Consider the following 22,713-nt stretch of genomic DNA (forward strand, 5'->3'; position numbering starts at 1 on the left):
GCGCATTGAACCATTGATAACTTTCGATCCTTGCATTTAATCAAAAAGTGGTCTTCAGCAAAGTTGTAGCTACAAGTACAGTTGAAGCTTTTGAGGCAGACCGATATGGTGAATTATTAGATAAACATGAACAAAAATCTTGGTTTCACCATAGTAATTCCCATACAAACTTCAAATGGTTTGTGCCATCTCAGTTTCTCACAAAATGGGTTCAAATTTTGAGAGGTTAGTCAGGATCCGATTTGGATTCGTTTAAGTATTGTGGAGCGAAAATTTCAAATTTTGCATCACTCTATTAGTCAAGTAGTGAGTCAATTTAAAATTGATAGTTTCTTATTGCCCATATAGGAGGGGGTATAGATTTTATGAAAAATTGTGACTGGAAGAAGAGGGGTTACAATAAAGTGACGTCCAACGTGATAAAATATGAATTAGCAAGACCGTTCAAACAAATTGCATAATCCTATTTGTGCAAAGAAATGATTTAAACTCCAAATTTTCACAATGTTCGAATTTTTTTTTTAATTTAAAATTTAATTAGTTTTTTTTTATAGGTGTGACATCCAAAAGGGGATGGGTTATATCATTTGTGACAGCATGTTACAGAGGGGAGGGCAAGGGGCAAAAAATGATAAAAAATTTGATGAACGTCCCCTAGGAGTAACCCGTGCGTTATTATTGGAGGAAGTATACATTTAGGATAGACATTTACAAAGTTTACATTTTCATAACAGCAATTCAAACTTCAAAGGCTGCTTAGGAGTTACCAATAAGGAAGTTTACGAGTCACAGTTCGCGAACTATATCATCATCACATATCGAAAACGAAAAGTTGTGTAAGGAAGTTAGAACAAAAATAACAGACGCTCGCCCTCTCTCTCTCTTTCTCTCGATGGTGAGACAAAGCGGGAGTGATATTCGTTCCTCTCAATCTCAAGCAAGAAAGTTCGCTCTGAAAATAACGCTTTGCGAAATTCGCATCGCAAAGTTCCTAGCGAAAACATCTCGCTTGCGATATTGAACTTTTGGCGATATTTCCAACACTGTTAAAAATACTGCTGACAAAAACCGCTATTACAGCCAAATGATCTACATTTGCGCATATCTGAACATGTGTTACCAATAGTCAAACCATATTGCCTAATCATGCGTAGTGGTGAAAGTGCTTCAAAACAAAAAATACAGTGCTAACGATCAACAACACATCAACAATTGAAAACCCCTCAAAACAGCCCATGTGTAATGAATGTCATCTTCTTTCATTAACAGCTCGCACTTCATCTCGGTGGCGAATGGCGTTTTTCTTGATAGCAATCTACATCTGAATCCAAACTACGAAAATCTAACGAAAAAACTGTATGCAGGGGAAATTTCGCGGAAGCCACTGTTAAGCGACCCAGTGCGATCCTCCTACGAGATCAACAAATGGGTTCAACAAGCCACCAGGAATAAAATTCGTGAAATTGTGTCCCCCGAGCAAGTGAGCAATGCCCCAATGGTGCTAGCTAGTGCATTATACTTCAAAGCTAAATGGGAAACGATGTTCATCGAACCGGAAACCCGACCGAGACCTTACTACATCAACGGACGAGAGTCGCCTCCAATTGATATTTACACAATGACTACTTCTGGGTGTTTTCCATTCTACGAAGACAAGCAGCTTGACGTCAAGATTGTTGGTTTGCCATACCAGGAAGGAAAGACGACCATGTACATTATTATGCCTAATAAATCCGATCGGCAAAAGATCCGAATTCTCCAGAACAGAGTGCACGTGGGTCAAATGAATGAATTTATCGATAGAATGGTCGTCAAAACGGGCACAATTCTGCTGCCAAAAATGAAGCTGGAGAACACCTTGGGGCTAAAGGATGTGTTGGTATCCGAAGGATTGCAGAAGATTTTCAATCCATATCTCAGTAATCTTACTGAAATAACAAAAGAAGGCCGTATATTCGAAACTGTAAATCGATGGGCCCAACAACCTCATTCAACCTCGACACCCATGCCAATCACACGAAAACAGACATCGCCCAAACCTACACCAGTCTCGGCACCAATCCAACCCATCCATAGTCCAGATGTGCCACCAGCTAATCAACTAACCAAGGTTGGGCTAAAGGAAAACGTTTGTAATATGATCAATAACTGTGTCTATGATGGATATACTTGCACCTGCTTTTTAAATAGTCCAATATCCACAAATGCAAGAGGATGCTCTAAACCATGGAATATTCAACGAAATTGTCCGCCGGAAAGACAAGTACTTAAAGATTATGGGCTGTGTTTAGCAGATTCTTACTCCAAATACCCAATCGGTAAAGGTCAGTGTGCGCAAAATTGTGAGCAGCTGACAGATTGGTGCTATTGCTGTATGCCTCCAAGTGCTGCAGCTACTCAACCCATCCAGCAGTCATCCATTTCTCCTTCATCGGTTGATAACCAGCAAAGCTTTAGTCCACCTAACACATTTGAAGTAGGAAATCGATTCAATCCAAATATTGTCGTTACACCATCTGCTCCAACTCAGCTGTGTCGATACGTTAATAGATGTTATCAAAATAGTTATATTTGCCAAATTCATACCATTTGTTCACTGGCGAATTACAAGGTCGGACCAGCTGCGGAAAATTCCGATCACCGGCACAAACGGCAGACACAAAACAATTCATCACCTCCGAATCTTTACGTTGGAGACGTCCTGCATAAGGTCACCCTGGACATCAACGAGCAAGGAACGGAGGGAGGTGCAGTGACGGCAGTTGTTATCGATCGAATTTCGTCGTCGTTCAACTTGCGAGTGGACGGACCGTTCCTGATCTACCTTCGAAATGATATCACCAAGCTACCCCTGTTCTACGGAGCGGTGTTCGATCCAAGACCGTAAATGCATGTCTTCTGATATTGTACAGTGCCACTCGAAATAAATGTACAACGAATATATGTGTGTAAGGATCAGTCAGTGAGTTTACTTGTTTGATGTAGAAATTCCCTCAAATTGCAATTCTTATTATTATTCATCTTGGATCCTTTGCCCCAACTACATCAGTGCACACACGCGTTAATTGGAAGCATTTAGCGGCGCCGGTGGTGTAGTGGTAAGCGTGATTACCTCTCACCCTAGCAGGCCTGGGTTAAATCGCAGTCGGCGCCGCCGGGATGTTCTGAGGCATAACATTTTGGTCCCCGGTTTATGAGATGATGGGTCGATAGGTAGGGTCCAGGTGTGGGAGCTGCCTCCCTGGCGTCGGTAGCATTGGTGCTCAGCACGGAAAACAAGATCGATGGAAAACAAATCAAGGGAAATAAATTGGAAGCATTCAAAGCAGGTACTATTTTTCATTTGTGGCCATACTTTAATTATGTCACGCTAAACTGAGAAAAAAATAACCCCTACCACCCTCTCCGATATTTCGTCACGTTTTTCCTATACCTAATGCACTGCTTGTCGCAAAATCTTACACCCCTTCTTCCCCTTAGAGCGTGACACAATACATGTATCACTCCTTTGAACATGGTGAACCCGAAAATTTCCATAATCGAACTGTGAAACGAACCCACCATCTTCGGGTATGGCATGCTGCGGCTGTACTGACCAGGCTATTGACCGACTTCAAATATGTTATGATAAGTTATAACTGATAACTAAGATAACTGATATTTTCCAATCTTTTGAGGTTTTATACCAACTCTCCCAGATTGGGATACCGTACTCGATTACAGGAAGGATGATTTGTTTGTAGACAGCAAGCTTATTTTTCAGGGACAGGGTTGACTTCCAGTTGATAAGTGGATACAACGATCTTATCAAAATGTTGCACCTGGTTTTCGTTTTGTCAACGTGCTCCCTGAAAAGAAGCTTGCTGTCTATTGTTAGCCCGAGGTACACGACCTCTTTGGACCATTCCACCACTGTGCCGTTCAGGCAGATCTTGTTATTCTCCGACGGAACAAGTCTGGGAGATGGAAAGATAATTACCTGGGTCTTTGCCGCGTTGATACGGATCTTCCAGCTGTTGAAATATTCAGACAGGACGTCCAGGCCTCTCTGAAGTTTGGCAGTCAGAGCTCCGATGACCCTACCCTTGTAGACGATGGATGTGTCATCTGCGGACAGAGACAACGATCCACCATCAGGGAGAGCCGGCATATCGGAGGTGAACAGGTTGAATAGGATGGGGCCAAGGATGCTTCCTTGTGGAACCCCGGCGCCGATGTTGAAAGCATCCGATGTGATGCCATTCAGTGAGACTCGGAACGTCCTGTCTGATAGATAGTTGTTTATTATCTTCACTAGAAAGATTGGAAGACCGTACTGCTGAAATTTGATCACCAGGCCATCATGCCAGACATTGTCGAACGCTTTTTCAACGTCCAACAACGCCATGGCAGATGTTTTCGAAACAGACTTGTTTCGTCTAAGAATGTTTGTTACTCGATTTAGCTGGTGGACGGTCGAACGACCTTTCCGAAAACCAAACTGTTCCTCGAGTGACAAGTTGTTTTCATCGGCAGATGTTAGGAGCCGGTGGTACACTGCTCTTTCGAACAGTTTTGATAACCCTGAGAGAAGGCTAATTGGTCGATAACTTTAAGGAGAGTACGGATCCTTCCCAGGTTTCCGGATGGGTATGACTTTAGCTGACTTCCAACACGAGGGGAAGTAGCCAAGTCTGAGGCACTGATTAAAAATCAGTGCCAGATGGTTGTAGAATCTGGAACTCAAGTGTTTGAGTTCCAGATTCAGGGTGTTGTCGAAACCTGAAGCCTTCATGTTTTTAGATGATTTGATATAGGCCAACAGTAATCTCGGATTCCTCTGGAAAAATGTTAGAAGAAGATTGAAGATTGGTTGCATTTTCAGCAACCTCAGATTCATGAGGGCTGATGATGTTTTGTCCGAGATTATGGGAGCTGGCGAAGTGTTGACCTATAGCGGCAGCCTTCTCTTCAGGAGTTATCAGATGAACCACTGGGACTAGGCTTGTTTTGAAGAATTTTTGTAAGTTTCCAGAAGGGCTTAGCACAATCTGGGGGAGAGCGGATCTTACTAGCAAAATCTTTATTTCTGAGATCAACCATCCTGGCCTGAATGATCTTTGTTAATCGATTACAATTGGTCTTCAAGCTAGGCAGGCCAGTACGCTGGTACTGCCTACGAATGGTGTTACGGAGTCTAATGAGATCTTTGGTAGGGCTGTCAAGGTTCAGAGTGTTACTCACCTGTCTGGATACTGGCACGTGTTGTTCACTGGCCCGGGAAATCGCCTGCTCGATAGTTTGTAGACACCGGTCAACATCTTCGGACGTCCCCGGTTGGACATAGTAGTCGATGGTTGTGTCGACGCAGTGTTGATATTGCACCCAGTTGACTCGATGGTAGTTGCGCCGGGAAGCTTCGAATCGGTTTACCGAGGATCCAACTTCGGCCACCACCGGGTAGTGGTCCGAGCTCAGCTCCTGGAATGCCACAGGTTGCGAGATGTTGTGTCCCATGTTGCTTATAAAGATGTCGATGGTCGCATGGACCCCAGACCAACTCAACCGGGTGGGAGAGTCCGGGGCCAAGATGGTATAGTGGCCCTCTTGCAGGTCTTCATTGAGGATGATGCCGTTTCTATAGCTCCGACCGTTGCCCCAAGCTTGGTGTATTGCGTTCAGATGCCAGCGATGATAAAGTTCCCGCTCCTCCGGGTGAGTTTGATGATGTCTTTCCGGGGGGGCAGTGACGATCCGTCCCTGATGTTGGTTTGCTTGGGGCAGTAGGCCGCGATGATGGTGATTGGGCCAAGTGATGTGATCACCTCCACTCCGATGGCTTCAATTGTTTTCAGCTGGATGTTTGGTAGTAGCCGGCAACTGATGTTCTGTCTTGCAGCGATGGCCACTCCTCAACCTCCAGAGCAGATGGTGCGATCAAGTCTGACGAGCCGGAAGTCGGGAAGGAATACGTTCAATTCGGGCTTCAAATGCGTCTCGGTGATGATAGCAATGTCGACCTCCTTGGTGTTGAGGAAATCGAGTAGCTCTCTATGCTTGTTCGTCAGTGAGCAAGCGTTCCAATTTGCATTTTTTATAGCTTCACGGTCCATACTTGGTGACGAGTGACAAGGCAGCATGAACCTGTTCAGATCGAGTCTTGCAGGTGCGCATGATGATGATGACCTCGGCCACAAGCGTCACAAGTTCCTCCGAGGTGAACGGAGAATCGTCGACAGATTCACCTGAGACAGCACCAGCGTATGATAAACCAGGGGCGGTGGATGAACCTGGAATTGGCTGGGCCGCAGCAGCAGCAAGACGATGCTAAACTGTCCGACTGCTGGGAACCATTTGGATACTCGTAGGATTGGCTTGTTGGTTGTTGAGTGGAAGCGGGGCTACACACTTAGAAAAACCTAATTTTACACGTGACGGAATTCATCTTTGACACAAAGGATGAGACGTAAGCAAACATGTCATGTAAAATTAAGTGCTCCGAAACTGAAAGTTTGTTACTCGACGAAAAATACGTTTGATTGAGATGAACTTCACGTCTATTATGACTCAATTCTATGTCAAAATTGACGCTCGTATATGTCAGTCTCAGAGCACCTAAATTTACATGATTTTTTCTAAGTGTGTAGGTTCGGAACATGTCGACGGGGCTGGAGAGCTGGGTACTGGACTTCCGTGAGTACAGGAGGCGAACGATGATTACGGTGGTGACCGACCTGGTTGTTGATTGTAGCCTTACGACGGATATTAATGAACTCCACTCGCTTGGGACATCCGTGATTGGAGGCTTGATGGTTTCCACCGCAGTTGACACACGTTGGCTCTATGTCATCAACTTGCTCACAGGACGCAGTTGAGTGAGTTCCAGCACTTTTGAGGCAGTTTGTCTTCATATGGCAGTTTTTGGTGCCATGGCCATAGGAGAGGCAGTTCGTACACTGCGTAACATCACGATGTTGGGGTTTGTAATGCTCCCAACTGATGATGACCTGAAACAGGTCCCGGATTTTGGATCTCAGAGCCGCAATACTGGTGGATCCCTTCGTGAAATGCACCAGGAACAACTGATCACGGAAGCTGGTGTTGTGGTTGGGACGCCGGTTCATCGCCCAAACGCCCAAACCGCTCCAGCTCGGATTTCACCTCAGTCGCCTCGAACGACGGTAATCCACGCAAAACCACCTTCAGTGGTTTGCTCGATGGCAGATTATGCGTGAAGAATTCCACGTTGTTGTCCTTCAGGAAACATCCTATTTGTTTGTACTCCTCAAGGCTGGAGCACATGATTTTGGTACCGATGCTGCAAAGCTTGAAGCGAGGCAGCAGCTTGTGTTTTGCCAGTTCGGCACCCAGCTTGGCAACATACTTCACCGGCGTGAAAAGCGCCATTTTTTTCCGGGAGTACTGCATACTGGTTGGCTTGCAGTACTCGTTTTCCGGCGTCATCCTGCGACGCGCTGGGCTTGATTAGTACCTTCTTTTAAGGGCCCGCTGCTGACTCATTGGCACGTTTACGCACCATTTGTTTCGTGTTTGCAAGTTCAAGTAAACTTGCCAGAACGCGAGAAGGTGGCGATACTTCCACGGCGCAACGCGATAGCACAAAACGAAACAAAATTGAATCGAGAACTCGAGCGAAAATACGGACTGAACAGCTCGACAGTCGAGCAAAGAATGCTATTGCCTAGTTTGAGATCACCAGTTTTTACACATTGAGGTTGATTGCTAGTCCCAATCATCGTCTATTGGTTATCTGTGTAATTACAGCTGATCTGGCAATAACAGAGTAGTAACCATGGGCGGTCAAGCATCATCAGACTACAGGGTGTCTACCCACAAAAATCGCAACCATACGGTTACCACATTGAAAATGGTTTATCTTTCAGTGAAACCCATAATGAGAATGGTTCAGTCAACTTTAATCGGACCATACCTAGACTATATTTTTTTAAGATTTTCGAACACCCATGGGTTCCATGAGTGGTTAAGAATGTTTGCAATGGGTGGTTAAGAACGTTTACCATACGAGATCCCACCTTTTTCCCATACATTTTTTTTCAAAGAAACTATAGTCTAACCACATTCAAGTTGAAAATGTGAATCCTATTTCCATTAAAATTCGAATAAGGTAGTACTTTTTAGAGCCAACCATTGTTGTGATATACTATGAACTGGTGGAAATGACCATACTTATTGACGTGATAATAGACGCTTTTCGCGCATATACTTAGTTTTTCCATAATTAATCTAGACTAACCTTTGAGAAGGGCCACACTTTTCAGCTGATTTTTTTTTTCAAAAATAAATATTATGGAAAAAAGAACAACTCCTACAAAAATGTCCTTTTAGAAAATTATCCAAGTTTTCAAAAAAAAAAATTCTAAAAAAAATTCCATCAGAGACCTACATTGAATAAAAAACGATTTTTAAAATTTGAAGTCGATTACAAATGGCCATGTTTGATTTGGATGAAACTTTGTCTCAAGATAGGCAATTATGTTTACTACCAACCGTCCATACATCGCGAGATGGGCACTTTTAAGAAAAAAAATCCAACAAAAACTTTTTCATGTCTGAACTGTTTTTTTTTAACGTACCATATCACACAAAACTAAACCAGGAAAACTCAAAATCATCTCAGAGGCCAATGAAGCACAATTTGCGATTCAATTTTGTCTAATCAGCACTTACGTTCACTTTGATTAATCGAGAATTTCATATGAAAAGGGCTCATGATGCATATCTCGCCAAATCGTATTCGGAATTGACAGAGTTCAATAAAACATTCTGGACATGTACACCTTGTCAAAAAAATATCATTCCCTTATTCTGTTGTCTACTACTGAGGCAACATCTGATAATATGTGAGAGAAAAAAGACAAGCTTTTTCATATACCTATCATTTATTTATATATTTTCAATGTTTTAAACCTATTTTCATGCATGCAATTTTTTCCTTTTTCCAATCAAGTTAAATATTTTTGGTTCATCTTCTGAATTAGAATACCTTTTGCCGCTACTTGCCGCTACTTAAAGGCACAAAACTGTGGGGTTTATGTGCACCAGATATTGTCTTTGTGCTACTTTATAGTTCTTCGAATTCTTCTGACATTTCGATGTACTGTTCAGTGGTTATGTACTCGAAACGTAGTTTTGTGATATTTTTATCTGTTTGTTCAACTGCCCAGTTACATAATTCTCGTGGAGTTGTTATCGTGTTTCCATAATCTCGAGCAAGACTAGTTCTATTTATCATTCGCTTGAGAGTACCACCAATGGCATCGCAGGGACCTTTTCCATAAGACGTTGCAAAAAACTGCCATTCTGCTTCTAATCCATGCTTTGACTGAAATGCTGCCCCATCTGGCAGAAAAGTAATTTCAGACAAATCTATCGATTGTTTAATAAAATCTATCATTTTTTAGATGAACAACTGAACTGCAACTGTATCGTGAGTCATTACTTCTGATATAATAATGAAGCTAACTTTTTCAAGTTTATTGTCTTTCTTATAATAAGCTTCAAATGGATGTATTGTTACTTGTGATTTTGTGAATTATTCCAGTGATAAATGAAACGTTTCTTTCTTTGCTTTATGCCGACAACGAGTAAAATTGCAGCTGAAATTGAACAGATGCGTAAGTAAATTTGTTTTGAAAATTAAAACTATGGCAATGATGCCATTCACAATAATGTTGCGGCCTTCCTCGATTACTAATTTGCTATCTCAGAATTATCTTCCACTTTTCCTACTTTTTTTACTACTTAAAATGATCTTTATTTCTTGTGTTTGTGTGGTTTACATTTATGAATTTTTTCAAGTGACACAGATGCGTCTTTTCAACTTTAGTTCATTTGAGATTTTAATTATTATTTACAGTTACTAGTCCTATCAGGCCTATTTTAAAGTATGACCACCTTGGTGGGATTGGTTTGATTTGAATTGGAAAAAGGAGACTACTTATAACTACTATTTACAACTACAACTAACCTACAACTACTATATGCACCTAACCTACTATATACAAGTTGCTTATCAAAGCATGTTCTGATAAATTACATTTTTCTGCAAATTTAGTCTTAATTTCGTTAATTCTTGAATCTATTTTGGCAATTCCTGCCTCTTCGTGTAAATTTGTTATTCTAGTGTCGAAAGGACGATCAAGAACCATCCTCAGCACTCTATTTTGTGCGACCTGAATTTTGTTCCTGTGAGTCTGTGCACATGATTCCCACACCGGAGCTGCGTAGAGGATCGCAGGTGCTATGATTTGTTTGTAGACGGCCAGTTTGTTTACCCTTGAGAGGCGAGATCTGCGGCAAATCAGCGGATACAGACACCTAACCAAGGCAGAACACTTGACTACTGTTTTCTCTACATGCGAACGGAAGAGGAGCTTTTCATCAAACAACATCCCAAGATAGGTTACTTCGGCGGACCACTCAACCCTTGTGCCATCCATGATTACAGTACAAGATGGAGCCGGTTTCAGTTTGGGCGATTGCCGATGTAGGAACATGATCGCTTGTGTTTTGGAGGGATTGATTTTAATTTTCCACGTGGTGGCATAATCAGCAAAGGCGTTAAGGCATCGTTGAAGTTTGTTCGTTATTCCGCGAGGCATCCTTCCTTTGACGGCTATTGCGGTATCATCTGCGAACAGGAAAAACACGCAACCGTCACCGAGGGGAGGAATGTCGGAAGTGTAAATGCTGTAAAGCAAGGGGCCCAGCAGACTGCCTTGCGGGACTCCTGCTGGGATGGAAAACGTGTCTGAAAGACAACCATTCAACGATACCTTAAACGACCTTTGCTGAAGGTAGTTACGGGTGATTTTAACCAGATGTAATGGGAAGTTGAAGTTAGAAAGCTTGTACACAAGTCCGTCATGCCAAACATTGTCAAACGCCTTTTCAACGTCTAACAAGGCCATGGCTGTGGACTTGGATACAGCTTTGTTACTTCGGATGTTATTCATCACCCGTACTAGCTGATGATTGGTAGAGTGCCCCTTTCTGAATCCAAACTGTTCCGGAAGGAGAATGTTGCTTTCCTCCACAAACTTGAGCAATCGATTGAGAATGAGTTTCTCGAACAATTTGCTCAGCGCTGAAAGGAGGCTGATTGGTCTGTAGCTTGAAGACAATGTTGGATCCTTACCGGGTTTGCGGATTGGTATGATTTTTGCTACTTTCCAGATGTTTGGAAAGTAGTGCAGTTCCAAACATCTGTTGAAGATAGCGGTTAGAAGAGACTGCACTTTCATGCTGAGTCTCTTCAAGATCAAGTTGAATATGCCGTCAAACCCGGGGGCCTTCATGTTCTTGGTGCATTTCAGCGCTGAGCAAATTTGTTGTACTGCAATCATATCCACCGGAGGCACGACACAAGGGGAGGCATCTAGGTTTTGAACGCATTGCGCAACCTGATCTTCGAGCGGACTTTGGATAGACGAGCCAAGCAAATGCGATGAAGCGACATGCTCGCCGATCGCATTTGCTTTCTCCTGTGGGGTGATTAAAAGCCGATCGTCATCATTTTCGACTCTGAGAGGTGGAACGGGTTTGGGATGAGTTTTCAGCACCTTGGCTACCTTCCAGAATGGACGGGAGCGGTCATCCAGATTCTGGACAACACGCCCGAAACTTTCATTTCGGAGTGAGTCCATTCTGGAAGCAATCTGCCTGTTCAGATCGGCCATTTCACGTTTCCTCGCTAGATCTCCAGTCCTCTGAAACTGGCGTCTACGCACATTTCTCAAGCGAATCAGTAATTGGGTGTGGGAATCAATGGAAACAAACTTACCCCTCACAGGAACTTGTCGAACACACGTCTCGTCAGCCACGGATATGGCCTGGTGGAGCCCTTCCAGTGCCCGGTCGATGTCCTCTACGGTGTCAAGTGGCGGATTTTCATCGATGTTTCTGTCGACCACATGCCCAAACTGCACCCAGTTGACATGATGGTAGTCTTTGCGCAGGCTTTGAGCAGGCTCCACGTGGGTGCCGACTTCAGCCACCACCGGTTGATGGTCGGAACTGAGATCGTTGATCGCCATCGGTTTGGATAGTCCAATGTTCGATAGAAAAAAGTCCAACGTGGAAGGGTTTCCCGCCGGAGAGATGAATGTCGGTTCATCAGGGAATTTCACTGTATACAGCCCATGCTGCGAGTGGTCGAAGAGCAGACGTCCGTTCTGATTCCGCTGATAGTTCCGCCATGCTTCGTGGCGGGCATTTAAATCGCCCCCAATGACGAATCGTGAGCTCGTGCGAGTGATGGTGGTCAGATCATGCTTGAATTGGATGCCTAATCCATTACTGGCAGCACACTGACGAGGGCAGTATACGGCGACGAACCGGACGTTTCCGGTTGGTGATTCCACCTCGACACTAAGGGCCTCGATGATAGAAGTGCGAATATGCGGCAGCGTGCAGAACTTGATTCCTTTCTTGATGATGATCGCAACACCACCCCCCCTGGAGTCAATACGATCAAGCCGGATAATGTGGTGATCAGGCAACCAAAAGCTGTCACCGGATTTAAGATGGGTCTCTGTTAGGAGGCCCACGTCGATACTATGCTTGCGGAGGAAGTCAGCAAGCTCGAGTCTTTTTGCTCTTACAGAGCATGCGTTCCATGTGACGACAGTTATCGGTTTAGACACCATACTGAATAATAAACTTACCGAGCACTTGGATCTGTTCGGGCTTGCTGCGGCACTGGCGAAGAGCGCTGGTCATGTCGACGAAAATCTTCATCAGCTCATCCGCAGAGAAGAGATCGGGATTGGCGTTTTGTGCTGGTGGTTGTCTCCAGAATCCAGGGGGGGATGGAGAGCTTTGTCCAGCTGAGGCACCAGACGTTTCTTGGCGGGGGCCGGATTGCACCCGTGGATTTGCTTGACCGTGTTGCGTAGCAGGAAGAGCCGGGAAATCCTCCAGTCTGAATGCCGGCGTATTTTCCTTCTTTCGTCCTGGTTGATTTCTTGTGGACGCCTGCTTTCGGATCCGTTTGAAATCTTCGCGTTTGGGGCACTGTTTGTCGGACCCTTGATGAGCGCCATTACAGTTGGCGCATTTGGCCGCTTCCGACTCGTCGACAACACACTCGGAGGAGATATGGTTTTGGGCGCATTTTCCACAGCGCGGCTTGACGAAGCAGTTTCGGGTGCCGTGCCCGAAATTCAGGCAACGTTGACACTGGGTGACGTCGTGACGGCCGCCACGGTATGGCTCCCATCGGACAATGATGGAATTGATGAAGCGGATAGCCTTCAACGCATTGAGCGTCACCGTTCCCTTCTGGAAATGCACCAGGAAAAGACAATCTGGATACCTTTAGACGTTCTCGTCCCTCCTTGTCATCCGGAAGACGGCAGTTGGGGCCAGCTTGTAGCGGTTCTTGATTTCCGCTTCGATCAGCTTCGGGTCAAAATTCGGTAGACCCCTGATGACGACCTTGAATGGTTTCTCGCCGGGAATGTCGTGGGTGAAAAATTCCACCTTGGTAGTCCTCAGGTGGGCAACGACCAAGTCATACTCCGCTTTCGTGCGGAGCATAACCTTCGTGCCGACTCTGCCCAACTTGAATTCGGCTTTAACGCCCAGCGAAGCCAGATCTGCGATGAGATCGTTAAGATGGGCATTTTTTACTACCAACGGAGGTAGCTTTACTTTTGCCGTGCTTGTGTCGGCAACGTCACCGAAATCTCCGACATCACTACCGTTTGTCGCAGTAGCATCGCCGCGAGAAATCGTGCAATCGGACTGGCTCCGATTCTTCTTCCTCTTCTTGCTGCGCTTTCCTTTTGCAGCTGGCTGGGTATGCTCATCGATGGGAAGAACAGCAAACCTGTTCGATGTGGACACACCGGAGCTTCCTTCACCGGCGTCCTGGTCCTTCACCGGGCTTCGCGAGCGATGCTTCCCCATTTCGGGGCACACACACACGCGCGACAAATCACGTACGAAAGAGCGCGAACACTATCTCAAAAAATATCTTTCCGAACAACTCACGAGAGCGAGCTTAAACCGAACTAAACTGCTTGCCGTTCAAGCAGAGAATGAGTAACCTCCACTTTTCCTAAGCCCTTTAGTGATGCATGTATGGGCATTCGTATGGTGCATTAGTAAAACGCATGCCCGTTTCGCATGGCTTTGGCACCTGATCACAGTGGGGGGAGTTAAGTTGTGACGCTCGGCATCTTGGCACAGTACTCGCTGACCATTTGAATGTCACTGGCCAATCCGACACTGTTATTACCATTCTCTGGAAGGGGTCGGTCGATTTCAAGAGTTGTTAAAGCATACAGAGGATCTCTATACGGTGGTTTCATGTTCTGACAACCAAGCATGGGAAAATTCATTCACTCACGCGAGTGACACAGAATCAAAATAGCCATCCTCACCTACAAACATATTGCCGAACGAGTGTAAATTCTTCCAACCAAGTGACTCTGCAGGTCGACTAAGAACTGACAGCAGTAGAAGGAAAGAAGGATAAACTGAAAGGCAGCCGAACAATTTTTGAATTTTCAGCAGCTTCCGAATGATGGTAGTTCATTCAATGGTGGTGGAAGCTGCCAATTCCTTGTAATTGATTGCTTCCAACAGAAAAAAATAAACAATATTTCGGTTCCGCGATCACAAGTAAAAGTTATTTTCACTAGGTATCGATCCAAGTTTCAATCCTCTACTTGATCCACCATGGCATGTTTTTCGCTTTGGAGTTGGAAAACAATCGGCTTGCTGGGATTAGGATACAAATTACCGTGAAATTGTGTAAAGCAAAACAAAAACAACAACGAGTATCGTGTTATGATTATTCGTTTCGGTGACATTAGGTCACACACACAGTCACTGTTCATGAGCAGTCTCACTAACACTTTTGTTTCAAAGTTCCACCTTTGATTGACAGAGGCGCAATAGCGGCGCCGGTGGTGTAGTGGTAAGCGTGATTACCTCTCACCCCAGCAGGCCTGGGTTCAATCCCAGTCGGCGCCGCCGGGATGTTCTGAGGCATAACATCTCTGATCACGGCTTCCTTCGGAAGGGAAGTAAAGCCGTTGGTCCCCGGTTCATGAGTTGATGGGTCGATAAGTAGGGTCCAGGTGTGGGAGCCCAGACAACCAGAAGTCGTATAATAATGTACAGACAGTATCGTAAATTGCTACAGTTTTAGTCAAAATCGCATATAAGCATGGCATACCTCGCATTATGTTTAAGTTAAATCGTATAGAATGCAAATTTCCGACCAATATGCGATGACTCATTTTTCCATCGTACTGTATCACAAATTAAATCGGATTACATCGTAAGATTTTTCAAAATGAATTTGTTATTACAGATTAAATCGTATATGATGTTAAATCAACTCGTTTAAAATTAAATTAAAATATGCACGTATATGGCCTCCACTTTTGTACGTATAAGCCATTTCTTTGCATTATATACGAATTGTTTGTTTGTATATATGTTTGTATATCACGAAAATAACTTTGAATATACGTGCATTCTGGTTGTCTGGGAGCAGCCTCTCTGGCGTCGGTAGCATTGGTGCTCAGCATGGAAAACAAGATCGACGAAAAACAAATCAAGGAAAAAAAGACAGAGGCGCTGTTATCAGTGACGTTTGACATTTGTATGGGAGAAGGGAACAGTTGCCAGTCTTCTTGATTTGTAGTCTTCGGTTCGGTATTTTTTTTGTATCATAGTTGATCCCATGTTGGGTGTGCTTAGAATACCCTGCTCATTAACAAGGCTCTTCACCTGCCTCACCATGTACGTTGGTGCGTTGAATTTTGCTAAGACTTTATTCACGGACCAAGACTTTGGCAATACTGTTAACACCGACGAACCGACATGCCACAGGAGCATTTCGTTTGTCCACAATTCGAATTGTAATACGAGCGATTTGAACTTTCAAACGGGCGATCAGATCTGTCAAACGAGGTAAGACGCAAACCAAGGCAATATAAATTATACGTGGGTTCGTGTCCTTGCTCATGCTATTATGCGATAGAATGAGTAGATGTCGGTAGTGTTTAACGTATTTTAAATATGGCGTCTTGGGCACGAATTTGAAAGTAGCTTGTGTAATTTCTAGAGATTTTTTTGAACGATAATCCATGCCCTTAATGTTCCTCGATAAAATTGGAGATAAATGCAACGTTTCCACAAAGCCATTAAACTTCTCAACATTGTATGGGCGATGTATGGACGGAAGGTAGTAAACATAATTACCTACCTTGAGGCAAAGTTTTATCCAAAACAAACATGGCCATGGCCATTTTTTTCAATCATCTTTAAATTTTAAAAATCGATTTTTTCAGTGTAGGTCTCAAATGAATTTTTTTTTCAGATTTTTTTTTTGAAAACTTTGACACGTTCCTAAAAGTCACTTTGTAGGAGTTGTCATTTTTCCATAATATTTTTTTTTAATCTGTAGAAAAAGTTTGGCCCTTCTCAAATGTTAGTCTAGATAAATTTTGGAAAAACTGAGTATGCAAAAGTGCTTATTTTGTCAAAGTCTACACATCCAGAAAATATCATTGAAATCTGAGAGAGTGTTGCCAGCTTCGATTCGATTTGGCGCGAAATGCTTAGCTTATGTTGAATACAGCAGATATAGTTTGTTATTCCTTTAAATTTGTCGAACCTCTTAACGGAATCCCTTCATGTAGGGCTGGGTGGAGTGGGTTGGTTTATTTCCTTTAAATTCCGTTATAATTGCTTATCTTTGGACAGATACGCGCATTTCGTCTACTACTTGCAGACTTCATTAGTGCCAAGTACTCAACACCACTGATGAATCCATCTTTTATCTACGAGTTAAATACTAATCAGCAGGTATCCACTGCCTTGTCACAATTTAGCTAACCAGGTACCTAAATGTAGTCTTCAACAGGTAGATGCATGCTACGATGTGTGGTTATAGGTAGCATACTAAAGAGTCTCGAGTATCCGTTTCCTTGATCTCTATTAAGCAATGCTGATGGATTATGTTTAGATTTTTCTAAACTATTTGCTAAATACGTCTAGTTTCCAAGGCGAAGATACACTCCGCAGGATATTAATGTAATCCTTTGTCAAATTGTGCCCCTTTGTAACGATATGTTCTGCAAACTTGGATTTAAATTCATAATGAAGTCCTTCATGCAACACTTTCTTCTTCTTCTTGTTCGCATTTCAAGCTTATTGCTTAGCGCATATTAGCTTGTTGCATAGCGCATATTAGCTTATTGCGTGCTCTCAACTTAGTGTTCTTAATGCACTTCCACAGTTATTAATTGAGAGCTTTCGATGCCAATACCAATGCATGCAAGCACAATGATACCATAGAGGTAACTCTAAGACCACTGGGTCCCGAAGAAAATCATTATTATTTTTGGCTCACTCAGTACCAGAACAGCGGTCCCAAGCAGTCCCAAGCTATTTCACTCACCCCTGCATGTTCTGCATGAATCCACACACCCCTGATGTTATCTGTCAAACTTTCATAGCGAATCAAAACAAACATAGTGTAGTAATAGAATTTCAACTAGAATAGGGTACGTTAATCGTTTGCTTGGGACCAATAGGCTACTAAAGTGGTGAGCCAATTTAAAATCGTTAGTTTCGTATTGATTGTTGATGATACTCTATGGCCAGGGAAGTCGAGAAAATTTCCAACCCAAAAGATTCCCTCGACCGGACCGGGAATCGAACCCGCCGCCTCCGGCTTGGTAATACCATAGAGGTGACTCTAAGACTAGAAGGTCCCAAAGAAACGTGCTCAACTTTTTGGCTCAGCTCTGGTACTCTCTTCGGTCCCAAGGTAATCGATGCGATTCATAGCGAATCAAAACAAACATTGTGTAGTACTAGAATTTTGACAAGAATGGGGTACGTTAGTCGATTTGCTTGGGACCAATAGGCTAGTCAAGTAGTGAGCCAATTTAAAATCGATAGTTTCGTATTGATTGTTGGTAATACCATAGAGGTAACTCTAAGACCACTGGGTCCCGAAGAAAATCATTATTATTTTTGGCTCACTCAGTACCAGAACAACGGTCCCAAGCAGTCCCAAGCTATTTCACTCACCCCTGCATGTTCTGCATGAATCCACACACCCCTGATGTTATCTGTCAAACTTTCATAGCGAATCAAAACAAACATAGTGTAGTAATAGAATTTCAACTAGAATAGGGTACGTTAATCGTTTGCTTGGGACCAATAGGCTACTAAAGTGGTGAGCCAATTTAAAATCGTTAGTTTCGTATTGATTGTTGGTAATACCAACAATCAATACGAAACTAACAATTTTAAATTGGCTCACTACTTGACTAGCCTATTGGTCCCAAGCAAATCGATTAACGTACCCCATTCTAGTCAAAATTCTAGTACTACACAATGTTTGTTTTGATTCGCTATGAAAGTTTGGCAGATAAAATGAGGGGGCTCGTGGATTTTCCTATGTTTCGAGGGGTGAATCGATTAGCTTGGGACCGTAAATAGTACCAGAGCTGAGCCAAAAAGTTGAGCACGTTTCTTCGGGACCTACTAGTCTTAGAGTTACCTCTATGGTATTACCATGGACCCCTTTGGGTCCATGGTATTACTCTCTTTGTGTTTGTTGGTTTCCTATAGATTTCGAAATTGAACGAAGACGTTTCCCTGATGATGAGAAGATCTAAGAAAGGGAGTTTGCCGTCTCTTTCACTTATAAACAATTCACTTAAAAGTGGAGAAAGTGGATTGCCCATAGGAGCGCCTTTAGTTTGTTTATAAAAAATTCCTCTGAAAATAAAATAATTTTCCTCCATACAAAGACGAGTAAGCTTTGTAAGTGTCAGCCACCTCAGTAAGGAGCACCTTCGAGACTCCCTGACTCCAATGGCCTCAGGGTCGGCACGCTTACCGATTGCAATTACGCGGGCAGGGAATGATCGCACGTGACACACAGAAAAAACTTCACAAGCACTTCACTACTCAAGATTAAAGATTTATTTCACTTTCCTGAACTTTTATTCTCCCTCTTTACTACCTTATTCTCCCACTTTCTTACAATCTATCTGACCTGTTTTCTTCGTCGGGGCCCCTCGCAACACCTCCACCACGTTTCTTCGATCGTCGACCGCTTGTCTTCGGTCGACGTCCGCTTCCTCTCCACTGCCTCGTCGTGTACCTCCTTCGCGCGCTTGATGTACGGGGTGGCTATGACGAGCACCAAGTTACACTTCCTGGGCCTATGAGTTGGTGACGAACTCGGCCGGCAGACAATGACGGTGTAACCTTCCGGTACGTCTACCGGAACTTCACTGCGTACAGGTGATCTGTACTAAATACAGTGGGGTCCTAATGGTCAAATACATTTGGCATTAGGACCATTTTAACCAAAATGGTAATTATTGCGGTTTGCCTGCTGTCCTTGACTCTCTCCTCACACTTTTCACTGTTTCCACTCTTACTTGCGTAAATTTAGCTGGCTTGCTTTCTTGATGAACCGTTTTCGCTGGTGGTCTTACGATCAGTGCTTATTAATTTCAAAGTTGAGTGAGTCATTGGGTCACTGCTCCAGGCTGTCGGCAAGTGACCCGGGCCATTCGTCGTTCATCGCCAGTTTGTCGTGCCCGTTATCCTCCATTCAAAATGGCCATCTCTATCGCCACCCCCCATGGCCTCCCAACAGGCAGTTGTTTGTCCATCTGGTGGCGGGTTTTTGCAATTTTCGGTGGGGTGGATTGTTGCGTTCTACAGTAAGCTGTCCTACCTCTGCCTACTAGGGAGTTTGACAACGGAACATTATCTGCCTTTATTTTTAAACACTTTAACGGAACTAAACAAAAAATCACGATAATCTAATAAATACTTGAAACAAAGACACTAGCACTTACAGCTTGAGATATGACCGAACTTTGTTTTTCCAAGTAGAATCCTCACGTTGCTTCAGTAGCCAGCCTTTAAAAGGCTGATGGCTTCCTTTACTGTGTACACTTGGAAAAAAATAGAAATAGAACCTACCAAAGCATGTGTTTGTTTTGATTCGCTGTAATAAATAAATCGACAGAATAAATGAAGGGTTTTTGGATTTTCCTTTTTTTCGAGGGGTGCTTCAATTAGCTTGATATCGAATGTCTGGTTCTTCCTGAGCCAACATAATGAGCATGTTTCTTTGGAACCCTCTGGTCTTAAAGTCACCTTTATACTTTTACCAACTAGCGAAACCCCAAGTTGTTATATTTTTCGGAAGTAGTTGACAGCAATGCATAAAATCTCCCGGTGCATCACACGGCAGTAAAACAAATGGGTTCAAAATTATTGTTATTGTTGTAGATAATATATGTAAAGAACCACATTGCATGATAAATAATAATAACCTCACTAATAATACCAAATTGTATGAATCTGCAACTTTGGCGTGTAGGAACGCATTAACAGTAATATATGTTTTCTTGTTTTAGCAACGCATCGCCCTTCGACAGCTATTCGCATGAAATCCAACTAGCAAACGGACTCTTTTTGGAAAACAGTTACAACCTTAACCCGCAGTATGCAAAATATGCCAAGGAATGGTATAAGAGCGGCGTGGAAAGATTGGATTTTTCTAAACAACCCATTGAAGCAACCCAGCGTATCAACTCGTGGGTCAATGAAAACACTCATGGAAAAATTCCAGAGATCTTCTCCGCGCCGCTAGGGTCCAACACGGTCATGGTAATTGCCAGTGCACTGTACTTCAAAGCTCTCTGGCAGGATATGTTCATCGAGGGAGCTACGAAACCCAGAGATTTTTATCCCAACGGACGAAACCACAGTGCGATTAAAGTTGATATGATGGCCCATGGCGGATGTTTCCCGTACTACGAATCGCCCGAAATGAACGTGAGAATATTGGGTGTCCCGTACAAGAACAATCAAACTACCATGTACATTATAAAGCCCCATAATTCGAATCGTGAAGTTCTGCAGGATTTCATCGCTCAACTGAGACCTGAAGAGCTGAGCGAATTGATCGATAAAATGAGACAAACTACTGCAGTCGTTCTCTTTCCCAAGATGCACGTGTCCAGTACGCTGAATTTGAAGAAAACATTGAAACACCTTGGCGTTCGCTCCATATTCAGTGCCCCTAAAAGTGACCTGTCTGGATTATTAGGAAAAACAAAATCACCGGAAATACAATCTCCTGCTCCTGTGGCTCCCTCACAGGTCAATAGACCAGCAGTAAACCTACTTGACTATAATAGAATAAAACCAAAACCAGTCGACCACACGCATAAACTAGTATTCTCGCGGCTCGATGCCAACGAATCCAATAATGAAACTACCCTTCATGCTACTACCGACAACCCCACAACTCTAGAAGAAACAGCTGATACCGATCCAACGATCGAATCTTCTTCACCTAGTGCAACGGCCAAACCGACAATCGTTTCACCAAGAAGAAAGCGGGACGTCTCCTACAAAGCTCCATCGGAAGTCAAAAGCAAACCGGACCCCCTGAACAGCAAGGACTTTTTCCTGAACAAACGCATCGTCAAAACTACCCCCGGTAAAAAATCACACCGCACGCGCCGAGACGCCCAAAACTTGTACGTAAGCGATGCAATCCACAAAATTGATTTGGAAATCAATGAAAGTGGTACCGAGGGTGGAGCGGCCACGGCCATTACCCTAAACCGATCCGGAACGAATGCCGTCATGCGGGCAGATGAACCGTTCCTGCTACTGATCAGAAACGACAGAACTAAACTGCCGCTGTTCTTTGGAGCCGTCTACGATCCCAGCAATTGATGGCGCTTAGCCAGACGGTGTGCAAAGGTAATGTGCTCTGAAAAAGTTAAAATGTCGATGGTCATTTAAGTGTAATATAAATGATTTGTAACAAAATAGAAGAATTTTTCCGAGTCTCCATCCGAAAGCCCTCAAAAGAGAAAGGTGATTTTCATCTGATCAATTTAAGAAAGCCAATTTTATGTTTCTCCTACATATCTCGATGAGTAAAATATCTATAGTATTACATTAAAGCGAAGACAACATATCAAGAAGACTGGCAACTTTGCCGGAATCCAAGCGACAGATACACACACTAAAATTTTTCCGCCGAGATTCCAACAGCCGAGTAGTTCAGCAATTTATATTGCTGAGACTCAGTAAAACAATTGTCGAGACTCAGCTAACAAATAACATTTTGCTGAGATATCAGCTAACAAACAGATATTTTGCAGAGATATCAGCAAAAGTAAATGCCGAGGTAATCGGCTGTTGGAGATTTTAACGAGCTAGATTAAGTGTGCAGTAGCTGCACTTGGGTGAAGGTGGAAGCAGCGCATAGAAATATGATCAAATACACAAACCTTTCTTCTAAGGTTGTAATCTTTGCTGTCAAATTCGTTTGAAGCGTTTAGCTTTGAGCAGAAGATGACGCGATTGTTCCTGTCTCATAGCGGTCGTATGAGAAAATGGAAGAGTTGCCACACACTTCTAACAACTAGAAATACTCAGAGGGAGAGATAGGTGGAGAAAACAAAATACAATTTGGCAGCAGGGATTTGTTCCTAAATTATCTTGCAACCCTTGCTAGAACCTAGCATTTCAAATGACTTTTATTTTTGATTCGATTTACGTGCAAAATAATAATTGATTGCATTGCAATATTTTGCACAGTTCTTGGTGCCATTCATTAACCAACGAAAATCAATTAATCAATAGAGTTAGAATATTGTTTTTGGT

General features: G+C 43.3%; 1 protein-coding gene across 3 annotated transcripts in view; it reads left to right on the top strand.

Annotated features, from left to right (window-relative positions):
- Positions 1 to 22,713, top strand: part of LOC135701499 (serine protease inhibitor 28Dc-like) — a 72,194-nt gene that overhangs the window by 40,647 nt on the left and 8,834 nt on the right. Inside the window, exon 4 of one of the 3 annotated variants that reach the window (XM_065222311.1) lies at positions 20,442 to 21,820. The exons of 1 other annotated variant lie outside the window; for it this stretch is intronic. In XM_065222311.1, the coding sequence (XP_065078383.1) occupies positions 20,442 to 21,774 (1,333 nt within the window). In that variant the 3' untranslated portion in view covers positions 21,775 to 21,820. Of the gene's footprint in view, positions 1 to 1,269; positions 5,633 to 20,441; positions 21,821 to 22,713 lie in introns of those variants that run through there. One more of the 3 variants, XM_065222310.1, reaches the window with a different exon arrangement.

Source organism: Ochlerotatus camptorhynchus, unplaced genomic scaffold, assembly GCF_037179485.1.
Source record: "Ochlerotatus camptorhynchus isolate MF236.1 unplaced genomic scaffold, CSIRO-AGI_Acam_v1.1 ptg000165l, whole genome shotgun sequence".
NCBI lineage: Eukaryota > Metazoa > Arthropoda > Insecta > Diptera > Culicidae > Ochlerotatus > Ochlerotatus camptorhynchus.